This window comes from Gymnodraco acuticeps, unplaced genomic scaffold, assembly GCF_902827175.1.
Source record: "Gymnodraco acuticeps unplaced genomic scaffold, fGymAcu1.1, whole genome shotgun sequence".
Taxonomy (NCBI): domain Eukaryota; kingdom Metazoa; phylum Chordata; class Actinopteri; order Perciformes; family Bathydraconidae; genus Gymnodraco; species Gymnodraco acuticeps.
Window position 1 is genome coordinate 3,929,548 of NW_022990947.1, and position 18,029 is coordinate 3,947,576.

The 18,029-nt window shown below is 40.2% G+C and overlaps 1 protein-coding gene across 3 annotated transcripts in view; it reads left to right on the forward strand.

The window, feature by feature from the left end:
* The window catches only part of ntrk2a (neurotrophic tyrosine kinase, receptor, type 2a), a 96,933-nt gene that overhangs the window by 43,435 nt on the left and 35,469 nt on the right, over window positions 1–18,029 (forward strand). For all 3 annotated transcript variants that reach the window (XM_034234976.1, XM_034234973.1, XM_034234975.1), the window contains exon 14: window positions 8,883–9,071. In XM_034234976.1, coding sequence (XP_034090867.1) covers window positions 8,883–9,071 — 189 coding nt within the window. The remainder of the gene's footprint in view (window positions 1–8,882; window positions 9,072–18,029) is intronic.

Below are 18,029 nucleotides of genomic sequence, written 5' to 3' on the forward strand. Positions count from 1 at the left end.
TATTTTTTTTTTTTGACTAATTGTACAATAAAACAACATTTTAAAACATCAGCTCTAACAACCGTGATGAATTCTGTTGGCCAATACAGATATAACAATGGATACCCCTTAATTGATGGCAAAAATGTGAAAAGGACCAATACCAATATGTTGTAAATCAATAAATATACCACAAAAAGCGAGACAATGTGTGAAGTTTTCTCTTTATTTTTGCAGTTGTGCTTTCCTTTAAAGCACCAAGTCACACAGTCAGATGTGGGGAGACTTTCTTACATTTTTGATGACTAAATAAGTTACATTTGGTAAAAACTTCATTCATAATTATTCACCACACTAAAACTTTAAAGTTCATCTGCATTGTCAGCGCTGTGTAGGTGTGGTTTGGTCAGATTTGATTGACAGTAGCAACCTGTACAACCTGAGATTAAACTAAATCCTGATTGGTGCATGGACATATCATCACCCTTTTCCTGCTGACCTCTGCCTCACATCAAACCACTGAGGAAAAACATAAAGAAATCTCATACAACCCAAACTGTTGTAGCTTTGGCAGAAAACTGTGTATTCAAGCAGAACCTTATTGCTCTGAGAAAGAAGCTGATTAGTTGGAGAAAAAAAAAGGCTTTCAAATCCAAAAATCTAATTTGCATTTTTCTTCTTCCCCTGCGTCTTTTTAAAACTCTATTTATCCCCCATCTGTCAGCCAGCCACTCAGCAAATCTGCAGCTCTTTACGCTCTTCTTCCCTTTCTGCCGTCTCTCCTCCTCTGCATCCCACCATCCCCCTTCCTCCTGGATCGATAGATTACTTCCTGTGTTCGGCTGGGTGACAGCAGAGTTTAGAGACCACAGAGTTCAGGTTACCAGTCACCTATGAGTGTGTTTTTGTCGGTATTGTGATGGGCTTAAGGGGTCACTGAGACCTTTGGGGGTCAACAGTGGCTGCAGTCCTGTGTTTGCCTTGAGGCCCGAGTGTCTCCACTGACTGCTTGGATAAAATGTCCAATAGAGACACGATAAAAGGAATATATCCGTGATGTATTTTGATTTGTAGTCAAATATCATTAATTAAGAGGAATATCATTTTATGGCAGCCATCATATTCATCTGTGCCTGTGAAATTGTCAAGAATACTGTAAGCAAAAAGGGTTTCTGCCCTTATACATGAGACTTGAAAACTTGTTGTTTATTTGTTGTTTTTGTCAGCTTTGACCCAATATCTAGGCTGTCCATTTCCACCTCTGAAGTGTGTCTGAACCCCATATTTCAGACAATCTTCCGCTCTGATCTAACTGACTGCCAACAATACAGTAATCTCAAGAAATGGAATCTACTACTATGTGCGAACAACTGCTCCCGCTGTTCCTCTCTGGGTACAAAACAAGCAAGCTGTTTTAACAGACTGACTGACGGGCCTGGTGTCCTTAAATCCCATAATAGCCTCTCTACGTCCATTGCCCTGGGCAACGAGCAGCAGTAAATGGCTTCAGCTTGTCTGAGGTGTACCCAGAGAGCCTTAGAGCGATCAATATAGTCCCTCACAGTCATCGTTTTAACTCCAGTGTAGGCTCCTGCCATAAAACGCCCGCTCCCATCCAGATTCCCAACCCTCGGGCTTCCACAGCAACACCGGTGTCACAACAGCAACTTAAAGAGCCGAATAAACGAGTGTTCACGTGGACGCAACAGTGTGACATTGTATCTGTGACTCACAATCATTGCAGTTGTATCTGTAGCTCTTTTAGTGCCACCATCACCCATTTTCATCTATGTACTATATCAGAATTTCACAAAATACTACAAGATTGCATTTTTTGGGGGTAAATTACAGCTGTTTAATTCCCACCATCCATTTATGTTCTAAAACAACAAGATGATTATCTAGAAATATCTTTGTTTTACACTACAGCAGTAAAGTTTCTATTATCCCCATGGCTATTATAGTGGATGGTTCTTTCTACCTACTCGACAAGCTTGTATAACTTCTGTACTGTATGTTGACAAAACACATCTGCTATGTTTCACCAAGCGTCTGATTCCCAGTACTCAACATAAACCTCTAATGAAGCAGGCCATGAGCACATGAGGTCATTAATTTAACAACGTCGCTGTTCATGAGCTGTACCCTGATTGGATGGCAGTATTGCCAATTTCCCCCTGACAGAAACAGCTGTTCAACCAGACATAGGGCCATTTGTCATCTCATTTCACAAACCTGATCAAGAGTTGACAACAACAGGACAAGAACATTGTTGAGATTTTAGGATGCGTACATCACAAGCACAAGTGCCTGTTTGCTGCGTATTATTACCATTCCCTCCTTCCCCACATTTCATGTCTCTCTCTGTTTCGCTATCATTAAGAAAATGCTCAAAACTAAATACTTAAAAAAGTATAGACGAGAAGAGACTGTCCTCAAAATGCTTTCATGATACTTAAATGGCAAAGTCCTGATTCATGAAACCTAGATGATATTTCCCTCGTTACTTGATACTATTGTTACTACTTGGATCCCCGTAACTTTGTACCAACCAATTACAGATCTGAACACAGCAGCGTAATTAAAAGCTCATTAAAAGGACAGAGCAAATTAACAAAGTAGCATGTGGTTGCAAAATGTCTTCGTGGTAACATTTGCATTTGTACTCTTTGAAAACTCAACTTCAACTTTCCCCAAAAAGTCCAGAATTTAAAGTCAACCACCTAAACTTAAATCACATTTATTTCACTACAATGACATCTCAAACATCTACCATCACAACACAGAGCCTGAACCTGTCATTTAAAAAGACAAATAGACTTAAAAACAAGCTCTTGATTGGCATGTTTAGCGCTCATCTTACAGCCACCCACCTCTCAGTCATGACCTGAACTTTGTAAGCGAGGCAATGTATTTTATTGACTGTTTACCAGCTCTTCTGCCCGCCAGACTGCAAGGAGCTCCAGTCTCCACCAGTTTAAACATTGGTTCCATGTCTATTAACAGTGTTGGGTCGTGACCTGACCCCACTTATACCTTCACCTCTCCTGTCCGTCTCCCCTCTGCCTCCCTCCACCTCCCCGCTCTACATCTTTTCATCCCCCTTTTACCAAGTCAGTCCCTGTGGACCCTCTGCCACCTCTATTTCTCATATACACACACACACACACACACACACACACACACACACACACACACACACACACACACACACACACACACACACACACACACACACACACACACACACACACACACACACACACATACACACTCTTGTAGCCCCTCAGCTTAACGGTATTTATAACGATCTGACCCTGAGACCTCTCCTTGTTAATGATCTTCAGCCCCTCCCAACACAAACCACACAACCTGACAGACAATAACCTGCGTTCTTGTGTGCGCCATGTTTTTCTTCTTCCCTTTGTTACGTTGAGATAATCTCAGAATGGTAAACATTCCCACTAAGTGAGAACCGCAAACAGACAACAACGAACAGCTTTATTTCTTGAATGCAGAGTTTCTCCAGTGAGGGAAATGTGTAAACCAAGTCCTCCTTCGACAGCCTCTTGTTAGGCCTGTCAGCTGTAACATTGCAAAACTGCTGTCTCCCATTTAGAAATAAGGATATAGTCTCAATTTGAAGGGAAACCAAAGATGTCCTTTTTATTAAAATAAATAAAATGTAAAACACTTACAGTATTTACCAGCTGTCAGCTTGTCTAAAGTGGAACAATAACCTTTTAGATGCAGGATTGGTGTTTTGAATGACACAGATACAAAACAATTCAATATCTACATCTGTTTTTTGTAACTCTTCATAGCACTTGAAGGAATATATTTGCCTGATAATAGTCATTTCAACAAAAGTATCTTTAACATTTGCATTATAACAAATCTTTGAACAAGTCTGTTTTATTTTTCTTCTTCAAATATACAACATAAGTCAAAAGGGTTATTCAATCAATTACAAAATAAAAAAAATGTAAACAACAATATAAATAGGGCTCTGTTAAAAGTATGACAAGTTGACGTTTTTGAGAAGGTGTCTTTTTTTTCACTAAGCAATTTGTAAGGCGTGTCAAATAAAAAACTAGTCGTCTGTGGAACATTTGCAAATCAGCAAAGAGCAAGAACATGTTTTAGTTCAGCCCGGGACTTGGTTGGTATTCTCTGCTCGTCCATCATCACTCTATAGTATCCATTCATTCAGAGTGACACATTAGCACACTAGTCCGATCCTGGACACAGAAAGATGCTGCTGGAAAACATATCTGCTCAACAAACAAGCACACAAACACGTACCACACGTATAGGTGTGCACAACACACACAGACAAAACAAACTATTGTGCTATTGCTCTCATTCCTTTTCTCTTTCAAGGCCTTTTCAATCCTCATGAGTGACCAACACCCCCCCCCCCCCACACACACACATACACACACACAAACAAACTCTTTCAGTTTCTCCCTCTCAATCAGGCTTTGTCAGCAGCACTAGAGCCTGATATGAGTCCAGGGACGGAGGAAATGAACGATGTCAACCAATATTATAATTCAGCACAACAAACCATATGAGAGGGAATACATCTACTGTATTTGTGCTCATGGGAAATCAATCTCAGCTCATAACACCATATTTGCAGGCTTATGCTTGTGTCTTGAAGAGGTCTGCAAAAGGACTTTGCGTCATCGCCTTCGCGCGTATACGTGTGTAGTTGTGTAATTAGGATTACGGTTTTAATCAAAGAAGATCTCCATGCTCAAACCTGCCGCTAGTGTTGTTCTTCTTACAGCTGTTGAAAAACTAAGACTGGATGGCAGTATCGAATTATGCTCTTAAAGAGACCAACACAGACACACACACACACACACACACACACACACACACACATACACACACACACACACACACACACACACACACACACACACACACACACATACACATCGTTTCCCTCTTTCACTCCCCCTAAATCAGTGAAGAATGCATAAATGCGAGCACCATGACACATAAAATCCCTCCTCACAAGCTTTTATAACAGTACTTGTAGGACAATGAACTGAAAAGACGTAATTTGCTAACCCCCTCCATGTACGTGATTAAGATACATTTCAAGTGGTGCGTGTCATCAAGTTATTTTGTTAGAATGTGTGGCCCTCACTCCTGTGATTGTATCATCTGCAATTCAAAAGACATTGTGATGACAAAACGACAAAAATATAGACCTGGTTGATCTTTGATACAGTAAAAAACAAACAAAGGTGAAAAAGTCGTAGGTGTCTCCACCATCCAGTTCGTGCAAATTTCCACAATTTAGCAATATCTTTGTAATCTTGAGGGCTTGTTTGCTATCAGGGCAGAAGCAGTCACACAATTTAAAATGAACAAATACAAAGTTGTTTAATTTGCAACAAGTCGGCTCCATGCCCTCAATGTTGTGTTTTCTGATCTGAGGTCTGAGGGTTACGAAACTGTTACAAATGAAAACATATGTTTCTTTTATAATGTGTTAGCCATGATTAAGGCATAAATACAAAACGATCACTTGGAGGTTGGAATTAGTGCTTACTTTGAGTAAAGGTTGGGAATTAGGGGATTATGGTCATGCTTACAAAAACAATGTGAAAGGAAGGAAGGAAATAGGAAGCAAACAGAGGTTTCCTGTGTTAGACTCTAATAACTGTTGACCCATCTATCCATCCCAACCTCCATCTTACACATTTTGATGGACGGTTAAACTACAGAGACCAGTCAATGCTTTTAAAATATATCTTTATTGTCATCATACAAAGTACAATGACATTTATTTGGCAACTCTCACTGCAGTAATAAATAAGATAACAGGCATGTGGACACAAATGTGAACCTATCCTTAAATGTGGTAAGTATTAAATGTTAGGGATGAAACTGAACGAGCACAGACAGTCATGTTGGAAAGTGTTCAGTAAAATTGTTTCAGTATTTGTGTTTATGTGTTTATTAACCATTATGTGGGAGAGAGTGAGAATGAACATGTGCCAGTACACACTTGAAAATGTAGCTGCTATGTGGCGCTGATATTGTTTGCTTTGTCACTTCACCCAAAGACGCAGGCAATTAGCTGCAATGCCATGAAGGTGTACTGTAACTTGTGAAGATGGAATAGAGATCCTGGATTGTTTTCGCGGTCTTAATTACTAACTAACAACACCTCAGTTCTCCTGCCAAAATAAGTAATTGTTCTGTTAAAGGGTTGGTCTCAAGGCGTCTAACTCATGCCATTGCCCTTCTTCTGTTTTCAGAGCAATAATTGATATGGTCACTTTGTTATTGCATTACAAAATGCCTGTTATATGAAGTATGAATTTGAAATCTTATGTAGACTAAAAAAGGAGTTTGGATTTAGAAAGGCCCATTCTCCAGAGATATTTTCCACAAATAATAGCCGTATTAAAGCAAAGACAACTGTTTTCCAGTCTTGGGTTTTTACTCTTCCAGGTGCCTATATTGTTGACATTCGTCTTTTTGAGACATCCATTAATTTCCTCGGTTACCCTCCAGCTTTGTAGAAATGTGCTATTATTGTTTTCTTACCTTGACTTCATCATTACATGCTGCAGAGCCTGACCTAAAAAATAAACAGCACTCAAACATGAAAACAACCACTGTTGACAAAGGAGCTAGTGCTATTCTACAGGCTTGACCCTTTAATGGGACTTTTACAGGCTTTGTTACTCATTTTCCACAGATGGAAACCTGCAAATGTGTTCTCAAGTCAGCACAATGGGGGCTGCTATTTCCCCATCCACATATCCCTCAAACAACAGCCTTGAGCATGGCATTTTGGCCAGTAGCTATTTAGTTTTTTTGGAGCAAGAAGTGATCATTTTAAATGGAAAGCAAGTTTCAGTACTAGTCCTGAAATACAGGTCAACTGTGATAGTAATTGTGATGCTAATTTTGGCTTACTTACTTACTAGGTTTAAAACTCAATGTACTAAAAATGACTCCGCTGCCTTCACTGGCTTCCGGTAACTGCTAGAATCCACTTCAAGACACTGGTACTTGCTTACCGTGCTGCGAATGGATCTGGCCCTTCCTACATCCAGGACATGGTTAAACCGTACACCCCAGCGCGTGCACTACGCTCTGCATCAGCCAAACGACTCGTTGCACCCTCGCTGCGAGGGGGACCCAAGTTCCCATCGGCGAAAACACGTGGGTTTGCTGTCCTGGCTCCAAGGATGGTGGAATGAGCTCCCCATTGACATCAGGACGGCAGATAGCTTGCACATCTTCCGGCGCAAACTGAAAACTCATCTCTTTCGACTCCACTTCGAGCGATAGAACTATTAACGAAGCACTTTTATACTAATAAAGGACTGGCTTACCTAAAGCCAGTTGAGTAGCACTTGAAATGTTTGGCTCTATGAAACCTGATGTACTTATATGATTCTGTTTTCTTCAAGGTTGTGTCTTCCTGGTCGAATGTACTTATTCTAAATCGCTTTGGATAAAAGCGTCAGCTAAATGCAATGTAATGTAATGTAGAAGATTCCTTAAAGTTTTGTTTTTCAGACTGAAAGCAGCCCTGCAATAGAAAGTGTAAGTGGCTGAGTTGTTTGGTAGAGGTGATACAGGAAATAACATCTATTTGGTTCAGTTTAGTTGGACTAACAGAGCCATGAGTTTTATGACTTACTGTAAAACAATTTACCACAATTTGTAATATTATGAGAAAGGATTTTAACGCTAACTTATCAACAGTTTTATCTTCAATGACAACAATCACAAGATACACAGAATGAAAAAACTGAGTGTTGTCAAATTACATTTCAAAGCGGAGCCAGGTTGAACTGTTTGATGGAGAGCCCTGCATTTTTAGGCACTCTCTGTAAGCACTCTGGTCAAATTGTCTGTTTCGGAAAATAACAGAAATTCAACTCAATTCTGGCACTGGAGAAGAGAAGGAGGGTAGGCGTCTCAGACACTACTCAACCATCAGACAAGCACAAAGCATTTGCTCCAAGAATACTGATCCCTTAACTCTTTAGAGCCCTATTCGACCTGTGTCAGATACAGACTATAACTCTGTACTTCTATGAGCATTGTAATGAGTCTGCCATTTCACAAGTCACTAAAAACTTAGTGGCGTATTAGTTTAAAGGTCACCTATTATGCAAAATCCACTTTTTCATGTCTTTTATACATCAACATAAAAGTTTCAGGAAAAAAGTTTTGCTCACTTTTTGTCCTGATCCATTTATATAAAAACCTGTCTGAAAATGAGCTGATCATATTTTGGCCACTTTATGATGTCATAACGATTTTTTGGCTTGTGTAACCAAATAACCAACCAAGGTAACCACCACCCCCCCCCCCCCCCCACACCTTATCACCTGAATCTCCTCCTAGAGCACCATTGTGGTCTTTTAACCAAATATCTCTCAGAGGGGCGTGGGGAGGGGCTCCTTATTTTCATCTAAAGTAACAGACAGAGAATCAGCACTTTTGAAACAGGGCTGAAACAGAGGGGATTATGGGATGCTGCAATGCATGATCTGTTTGGTGTTTCGAGCCAAACACTTCAGAGACATGTTTTATCTGAGACCTATAATATATTTATGAAAAACAGTATAATAGGGGACCTTTAACTAAAAACATATGAATATTGTTCATTTTTTAACTAACCCACTCAAACTGATGTTGTGAAACACAACCATCCTCCTCTTGAATGTCTATTGTGATCAACAGGAACAACCTAATCGCCTCACTTTACTCATCTCCTCAGTCTCTGCTAATAACATCTTAACATCCTAAATCCTAGTCCTTTAACATGTCTTCTAGGTGTAGTATGTTCTAGTTCACATGCAGGACCTCATGGAAAAAAACATAACCAAACTGAACTCTCTTTCTCTCAGGACCATCTTCTGTGATCAGTAACGATGATGACTCGGCCTCTCCTCTTCACCACGTCTCCAACGGCAGTAACACTCCCTCATCCTCAGAGATGGGCCCCGATGCTGTTATCATCGGCATGACCAAGATCCCGGTGATAGAAAACCCTCAGTACTTTAGGAACACAAACAGCCTGCTCAAAACCAACACATGTGAGTAAAAAAAACATTTACCTGTATCCAAATGAACTATGTTAAAAATGTTTAGGAATCCATCATGAGCTTAATTCTCCAAGCTTCTCAAGCTAATAGTCCTTTTGTGATGAAAAGAGGTAACCATGGGAATATTCGTTTTCTGCCGGCATGGCAATGACCTTGGGGCTGCTCATGATATGCTGTCATTTCTGAGGGAGAAGTGGGAAATAGAAAGTCTATTTATGCAAGTGTGTGTTTGTGTCTATGTGTGTGTGTCCTGGCATATGTTGAGAACAAATCCATTCAAATTCTAGACGTCCATGTGTGACTCATACACACATAACCAGAGCTGAAGGTAGCAAAACAAAGAGTCTGGGAGCCCCTACAGGTAGAAGTCTTATAGATAGAATCGGAGGATGACACCCTCTTTAATTGTCACACATACATGCACATAGCACACACAGTGACATTTGACCTCTGCATTTAACACATCCTAGTACTAGGAGCAGTCCTATTTTATTACGGGTAAGTACCAAAGGACCAATTAATCTAAGGTTCTGCACATGTTCACTCCACAAATTCAATGAAAAACTGACAAAATGGTAAATAGTAAATGGTCAAAGGAGAAAAAAATTGAAAAAAGAGAAACATGAGGAGAAAAGGAGACAACAGTCAAACAGACAGACAGAGAGCACACGAGGATATTGACCTGGTCCATCAACATGACATTAGGGTTATTGACTTCGGCCTTGCGTTGCAGTAAATGATGGAACAGCATGTGTGTACGTGCTCTTTTTTTAGGGCAAGGTTGAAGGAGATATAATGATGGGGGGGAACTGGAGATTGACCTCTTCAGTTGTCCGGTATAACTAAAAGATAGACTGGGATTTACCGCCTAAAGACAAGAATGAAAGCGCTGAGGATCAATAACAGCCAATAACGTACTGCTGCGAATGTGTATGTGCCTGTGTGTTTGATATATTATAGCCATTACAACTATGACTCTGTATGTTTCTTTGACTCGCAGACAGGCAGCATAAATACTGAATGTTTCTGACCGATTATTTGGCCTCAAAGGCTGAATTTGGCCCTGATTTTGATGGAGGCAGCTTGGCAAAGTGGCACTAAGTTAAATGCCAGGACCCAAACTCTTTTTGGCCTTAACCAGCTTGTGGCCTTTACTATTGAATATATTTATATACTGATCGCACAGGCCCTCTTCCTGGCATCAATAAAGCAACAATTACTCTGCAGAGATGATGGATCAACGTGTTATAACGGGATCTGTTGGCTGTGTTGCAAAGCTTCAGTTGTAGCTTACCTCTGAAGTGAACACCTCATTAACAAAAACAGGAGCTACAGTGGAGAGTGTGTCACATGCATTATCAAGACTTAAAGCGCACATAGTCTTTTAGTCTCTAATCCGACTCATGCACACAGGCTGTCAGTGTGCACGTCAAGCAACTAATTCCGGACTATAGTGAGGATTTTAGAAATATTAGGGTCATCAATTGCCATCGTCAATCCCACCAACAGCCCCAGGCCGAAGAAAAACCCTTATTGAGCTAGCTGTTAACTGTTTCATTTAATGGAGCAGCTCTTTTGAGGTCATTCCTCTGACAATCAACAGCAGATTATTTTACTGAACTTGAACTACCCCCCCCCCGACCATACTATAGTATCACATAACATTTACTTCGAAGAGCAGCTCTCAGGAGATTATTTTGAAATTCCTGCACATAAAGTAGAGGGTTGCCTTTTATTACCAAACATCACTTCTAAATTATGTTGTTATTATAGTGTTGGCCTCAAAGGAAGAGTTTGACACTTTGGAATGATACTATATTTTCTTTCTTGCTGGGAGTAAAATGAGAAGATGGACACGACGCTTATGTCGGTGTGGTAAACTTTAAACTGAAGACCGGTAAGCGGCCTTTGGGCAAAGGTAACCCAATATGCTTAGTAGCACCTCTAAAACAAGGCTCAGTATGTTTTTTTGTCTCTCAGTGAGCATTACATAATAGGATTTGGCGCAAAAAACAGACCCACAAAGCATGGAATTAACCAGGAATTATGTGACCATTTATCAGCCGTTTCCTCCTTTTCAAGGTATTTCTGCTAAACTAGACTCAAGAGCTTCCTGGTACACATTAACCACACAGATATGAGATACATTCTTTCATTTCACTATAGCAATATCAAACATTTTCTTATGGGAGTACAATTTTCAAATAATAAATACGCTTTTAAAACCTTGCTTGTGTAAGACTTTCCTTGCTGAACTCATTCTAGGGTTAGAAAGAAATGATTAAAACTCAAAGAGTACAAGAATGTACAAGAATACAAAAATAGTATGTATGCCGATAGTATGGCACTGAACTGAAGGAAAGATTTATTTTTGTTCCATCTTTGTTATGTCACACCTTACACTTGGCTTTGTTTACAGTTACTCTTTTTCCACTGTTTCCATCCCAGCAAATCCAATGGGGTTTGTATTTTGATGTATCTAGGGAATGAGGATTAACATTGCTCTGGAAAATGTTATTCACAAGTCGACACATGCGTACGGTACTTAAGGCCCTGTCACACTGTCCCGAAATTGACACCCGATGGACACACGATAAAGGAAATGTTCAAATTCTGCTGTGATCGTATCAACATCGGGCCATTCGTGAGGGCATCTTAAGCCATCGTATGACCGCCGGTGGAGTTTCTCAGGCTCCGGCAGCAACTTAGTGAGCGGCAACTTCGTAAGGCACTCGTGAGGACATCTTGTCAAATCGTGTCATCTTCGTGTTATCATCGGTGCCATCGGGCATTCGCCCTCACTCTGATCGGGGCGAATGCCCGATGGCACCGATGATAACACGATGCCCTCACGATGGCCTTACGAAGGGCACAATTGACACACGAATTCAACACGAAAATGAACCTTCGCAAGGTCCTTCGGCAATTATTTGGCATGCCAAAGATTTTGCCACCGCTCACGAAGTTGCTGCCGGAGCCTGAGAAACTCCACCGGCGGTCATACGAAGGCTTAAGATGCCCTCGCGAATGGCCCGATGTTGTTACGATCACAGCCGAATTTGAACATTTCCTTTATCGTGTGTCCATCGGGTTGTTTTATTGCACAACAAAATCATGTAAATATATTATGTAAATAACCCAATTTGTGTTCTATGAAACTAAAAAGGATATAATATATTATTTTGAAGGACAGTTGACAGGAAGTTGTTGTTGTTATGGAAACAACATTACGGAGAAAACGTAATATTTTCTACATATAACGACGGATAAAGTAAAGAACAAAGTCTGAAGATATCAGTACAGTATCATAGTACTGTAACACAATTGTTTTTGGTACTTTCATTGCAGTTGTATGTCTTAAATGTAATGTAAATGTTGCCTTCGTGTGTGGTTCGGGGCCATCATCGTGCGAAATTCAAAATTCCATATTCGTGTGTCCATCGGGTGTCAATTTCGGGACAGTGTGACAGGGCCTTTAAGAAAAATACACAAACACGCTCAAACTCACTCACATTCAAAGATTATGAAAATATAGCTCACAATTAGCTACACCCCCTGATAGGAGGACACATAGTTGAGAGAGGTTGCTGACTAGAAGGACAAATTCAAGAAATGAACTGCATGTGGAATTTGATAGAGAGAATTTGACCTATATATCACATTGCTTGGTTAAAACTAGCAAAAACACAATAACCAAACTGCCCTCACGTCAGCATTCAGGTTCATGGAAATATTTCGGCTGATGAGAGAAGTAGGAGGGGGGGGGGGGAGAGGCAGATGCGGGGATAATTACGTCCCGAGACATTAATTCTATGGTTGTTTATAAGATGCTGATTAAGGAGGATAGGTGCGAGAGCTGGCTTTATTGGGAGGTGGCGAGAGACCGGAAGAAAAGACAGATGGAAAAATATAGGAGGGGAGGTGGTTGATGGGAAATAATATTCCTCCTGATGTTAATATTGCCAGTGCCGTCATAAACAAGTGATGGAAAAAAAAGTGATGGAGCAAAAGAATGGAAGCAGAACATGTGCCTGGATGTAAATATGTTGAGGATGTTGATTAAAAAGTGAAGCAGAGGAGGGGAAATGGTTAAGGGAGGAATAAATGATAGAGCAGTGGGATGCTAAATAAAGGAAAGTGAGAGTAAAATAATGAGACTGGATGGAGATGCTGAATATGTGAAAACGAGTAAATAAGATAAGCATGGAAAATGGGTACTAATTAAGAAAAACATCAGAGAGTAAGAGTGCAAAGTTTGGTAAATAATAATTCTGCAGATCTTAATTAAGGATAGGCCTACTGAGTCACTGACTGAGAGGAAGAGGGGTGATATGTAGCATTGCACAAGAGATACAGTTTAATAATGAAAGCAGGGTGGAACGAGTGTAAAATTGGCAAACACAGACAGCTGGAAAGCAGAATTCATGAGCAATACGAGGCCATAACAAATATTTCTAAAGTTGTTTATTGCTATGCACAGCAATTATAGAAAATTCTTGAATATATAAATGCGAAATTAGTTGCAATGACACCTTATAAATCTAACAATAAGGACACATTTTGTTTGTAGGATGTGAGAGCAACCCCCAGTCTTTCTGCCAAAGACAGAAAAGCAACAGGGGAAGCGTTGGTCCACACACATCAATTTATTTGCTATTTGAGGGTGTTAATTAAGGAGAAGTGGTGCGAGGCGTATTCATGGGTGAATGCTTATTACACAACTGCAGTAGGAAATGGTGCTGTGAGGTAATTATCTGGTTAAATAGTGGGTATGGCTTGTGGGGATATGGGCTTAATGTTTGCTGCTGCTGCTGCTGCTGCATGGAGAATTGTGGGAGCACTGCTCTGTAACCTGCTACTGTTGTTTTTAACAGAAGGCTATTATGTCATGAGGAAGAGACATTATACATACATCAATTAAACCTATAACTACATAAAAACACTGACGATATTAGCCATAGAGATGTCTCTACACACTGCGCCTTTATAGCAGATTTACAATATGCAACATATTTGCAAATCATCTAGTGACATGGTATTTAACTTGTTTTCCCAACAATAGCTACTCTTGGTAGGGTATGCAAGAGTAAAAATAAACTTTACTTAAGTATAAATCCCTTGTGTAACAATGAATGTAAACTTAAAGGGATAGTGGAAATCCGCGAATTTTGGGTTTAATTTATGTATTTTTATTAAAAATAAGCATAATAAACAATTTTTTTTAATTTCATGCGCCTAGTTTCATTTTATTTTCAATTTTACTGCGCCCTCTCAATGAAACGAAATACTTCGGGAATCGTCGGGAATCTTCGGGTGATGACGAGAGCATAGGAAGACGGGCACAAACAATGGCGGACATTCAATAGCATTTGCATGTGAATAGCCGACCTTTATTATGGTACCGAGTATATTGCCAAAAATATGATGATTGATTATCAGTAAAAAAATTCTACGTGACACAACGACATTGGATTAACCTTGAGATGCGTTTTTATTCCGTTGAACACAACTTTTGATCACAAATCAAAAAAGGTAAGACGTAATTATTGTAATATTTTTGGAACCGGATGTTGTTTACTTTCTCTTTTCTGGCTGATAGCTCCAGGAATTCGAGGTCTTACAGTGATGATTACATGTGTGGAATCTCAGCTTTAAATCGTATATCTTGTTTGTGCAGTTAAGATAGTAATAAGGGCATTTCTACCGTGTGTTGTGTGTAAAAAAGCGTTAGCATTGTTTCGCTCAATGCTAATTCAAAGGCTTGGTATTACGCTTGTGTTTTTTCTAGCTAACAATTGTTCTTATTGTCAGTTAGCGGAGTTTCTTACCTTTAAAAGGGTATGAAACATTAATAGTTTCATAAATGTTAAGAAGCCCTGAGACATGTGAGAGAAAAAAAAACTGTGGGAGGGGTCCACTGGGGAGACCTTCGGGATTAAGTGGTTAACAATGATTCATATTTGTAAAGGCTACAGGTGATCTTAAGATGCGTGAGCTATGCTTAGGGACCTACCAGTCAAGATTATTTGTGCGTAGGGGTGCATCATCTGGCGCCTGGTCCTGGTCATCCTCGCCATTGCCCATGCCGTGAACCATCACCTCGGGCTCGGGCTCGAACAAATAAGGACGTAATGGTCCATCGTCTGGCTCAATATTGTCACCATCGTCGCTTACTGAACCGGATTCAGATTCAGTTCCTAAAACGACATTTTCGTAGGAAAGCCGAGAGGATGTTTCTGACTCGCTATCATCACTGGATACCTCGTACAATCCTTCTTCTTTGTCTGGTATATTTGCCCTTCCACGTTCATTCTGCATAGACGCCATGGTTTGTTATCGTATCGTCTTCCTAAGTTTTCGTCACTTCCGGTTTGGCTGAGTCGAACATTTCGTTTCTAAAAAACTTCGGGGAAGCTGCAATAAAGTGCTTCTAACATGCGTAAGGCATTTATTATATTTTTTTAATCAGGTGTGATTGTTTTGGTACGTAATTATGCTTGTATATCAGTTAAAACGAAACTATTTGAGGTTCCATTTCCACTATCCCTTTAAAGAAGGCCATTGAATGTAAAATTGTCAAGAAAATTGATTTAGACATTTAAAATGAAAGGGGAGTATTATATAACCGTATATTATGATGCCTTTTTATGATAGGCTTTTTAACAATGTATTTAGGCCACAAAATAACGTGCATTAACAAAGACACATCTCACCACAGGCCAACAATATTAAGGCACTTTGCAGCCTTCGCCCAGTCAAACAACCTTCATCAGTTTAGACAAAACTTTAATAGAATAATCCTAAACCAGAAATTGGATTTAACTCAGACAAACAGTCTACAATATAATGGCCACAATGGCAGGTGTAAAACACAGTACTAAGCTACACAAAATACATAACATAACATGACACTTTCCCATAAACCAACACCAAATCCGACAACAGAAATCATGTATCAGCAAACAACACAGAAGTGCTGCCGAATACACAAAATGAGGTGCACACACACAACGTTGACGCTCCAGCTATAACCTTGACAGTGTGTGTGTTGTAGGTTACGCACCTGTCTGAAACCCATGCACACAGCGAGTTCCTCCACAGTTTGTTGAAGGTTCACATCATCTGCCCGTTTATTTTCAATGCAAAAGTCCTCTCAAACTCGCTGAAGTTTAAAAACATTTTGAGCTGAATAAGGCTCCGCAGTCACTTTTATCTTCAGAGCTGCAGGACGGCCTCACACTCTCACGGAATGTAAAGGATGTTTCAATAAACTCAGACGGGACCTGGAGTATGGAATGCCGTTCAAGCCAAAATTAAATAAATATATATATATTTAAATATGCCTATGAAATAAATAAATAAGGTTATGAAATACATTCTGAAATAAGGCAATAAATATATATAAATGTTAATTTAAATACACATTTATTTATTTCATGGGACTTTTATTTCACAATGCCACATTTATTTATTTCAAGAGACTTTTATTTCATAATGCCACATTTATTTATTTCAGGGGACTTGTATTTCATAATGCCACATTTCCATTCCTTATATGCAAATGACCGGGGCGTGGTTAGCTCACAGATCCAGACCAAAGCAACAGCACCACAACACTGACTCAATAGCTCTTGTTTCACACTCCAGTACTCTTAAGTGGTTTGCCAACCGCCAATAAACACTATAGCCGCTTTCACACCAAGTGCTTTGTCATACTATATAAACCAAACCGGTTCCGGTTCAAGAACCGTTCTTGTGCTTTTCTGGTGCTTAATGGTTCTTCTCTGGTTCTGCCCCTTTTCGACCAAACCGGTTCCAGAGCCAGTTCCGGGCTACAGCCTGATTTAGCTCTGGTTCTTCCTGTTTCAGCCGCAGCGGAGCCGCGGCTCTAAACATCGAAAACCGGTTCTTAACTGACCCCACTCGGCTGCCCGGCAAGAACCAAGAACCACACTCATGTTGGAGGGGGGCAAGATTAACCTGAGCCATAACAGTTTATGGCGAGTACAGAAAATGAAAGTTGTAACAAGCAGTAGCGCTGAGCAAAGTGACTAGAAAGCATCCACACACTTTATAAAGTCAGGCAACACTAACCAGGCTTCGTGTGATTCTGTTTATTTGTACCTTACTTTGACCATCTGTTCGCTGTTATTGATCATTGTGGAGAGCAGGCAGACGTTTTGTTTTGTATTATAGCTATCAGATGGAATGAATACATAGGCTGCACAGGTTGTCATGTCCGACTATCACAAGTAGAATCATAATGATAAAAATGTGCCTGTAGAAAACGGCTTATGCCACAATAGGATAGCAACAACAAGTAGTCAAGATAGTCAGATTAGCTTCGGTTGCTATTTTATACCAGAGAAACTTTCATAACAGTGTCAATTCCTACTGAAACACATTCACTTAAGGGGGGGGGGGGATATTTATCAGCTGCTTAAATGTGACAGTCAGACAGTGAAGACTTTACAGCGGCCGCTGAATAAACTCCAGTGGACGAGCAGCACTGCAGCGGTCGGTAAATGCCGCTGAACCACATTAAAAAACAATGAACCACGGCACTCTGGAGAAAAGTATAAGGGTTGAGATGTAGCAATTTAATGTAATCGTATGATTAAAAGCAACACGGCCTTCGCAGTCCCCCATTGTTTGTGTTGTGAGTGGCGTTTGGGAGCGACGTAAACGGGTCTTGATGCTGCAGCAGTCGGGCTTTGAGCGCTGGAAACACAAGTGGTACTGCAGAGAAGAACCAGTTAAGCACCAGAAAAGCACAAGAACGGTTCTGGAACCGGAACCAGTTTGGTGGAAAAGTAGATCTGTACTGAGTTAAATGGGGGGTACTAAGTGCTGGGCACTAAGTATGGCAAAGTACTTGGTGTGAAAGCGGCTATAGTGTTTATTGGCGGTTGGCAAACCACTTAAGAGTACTGGAGTGTGAAACAAGAG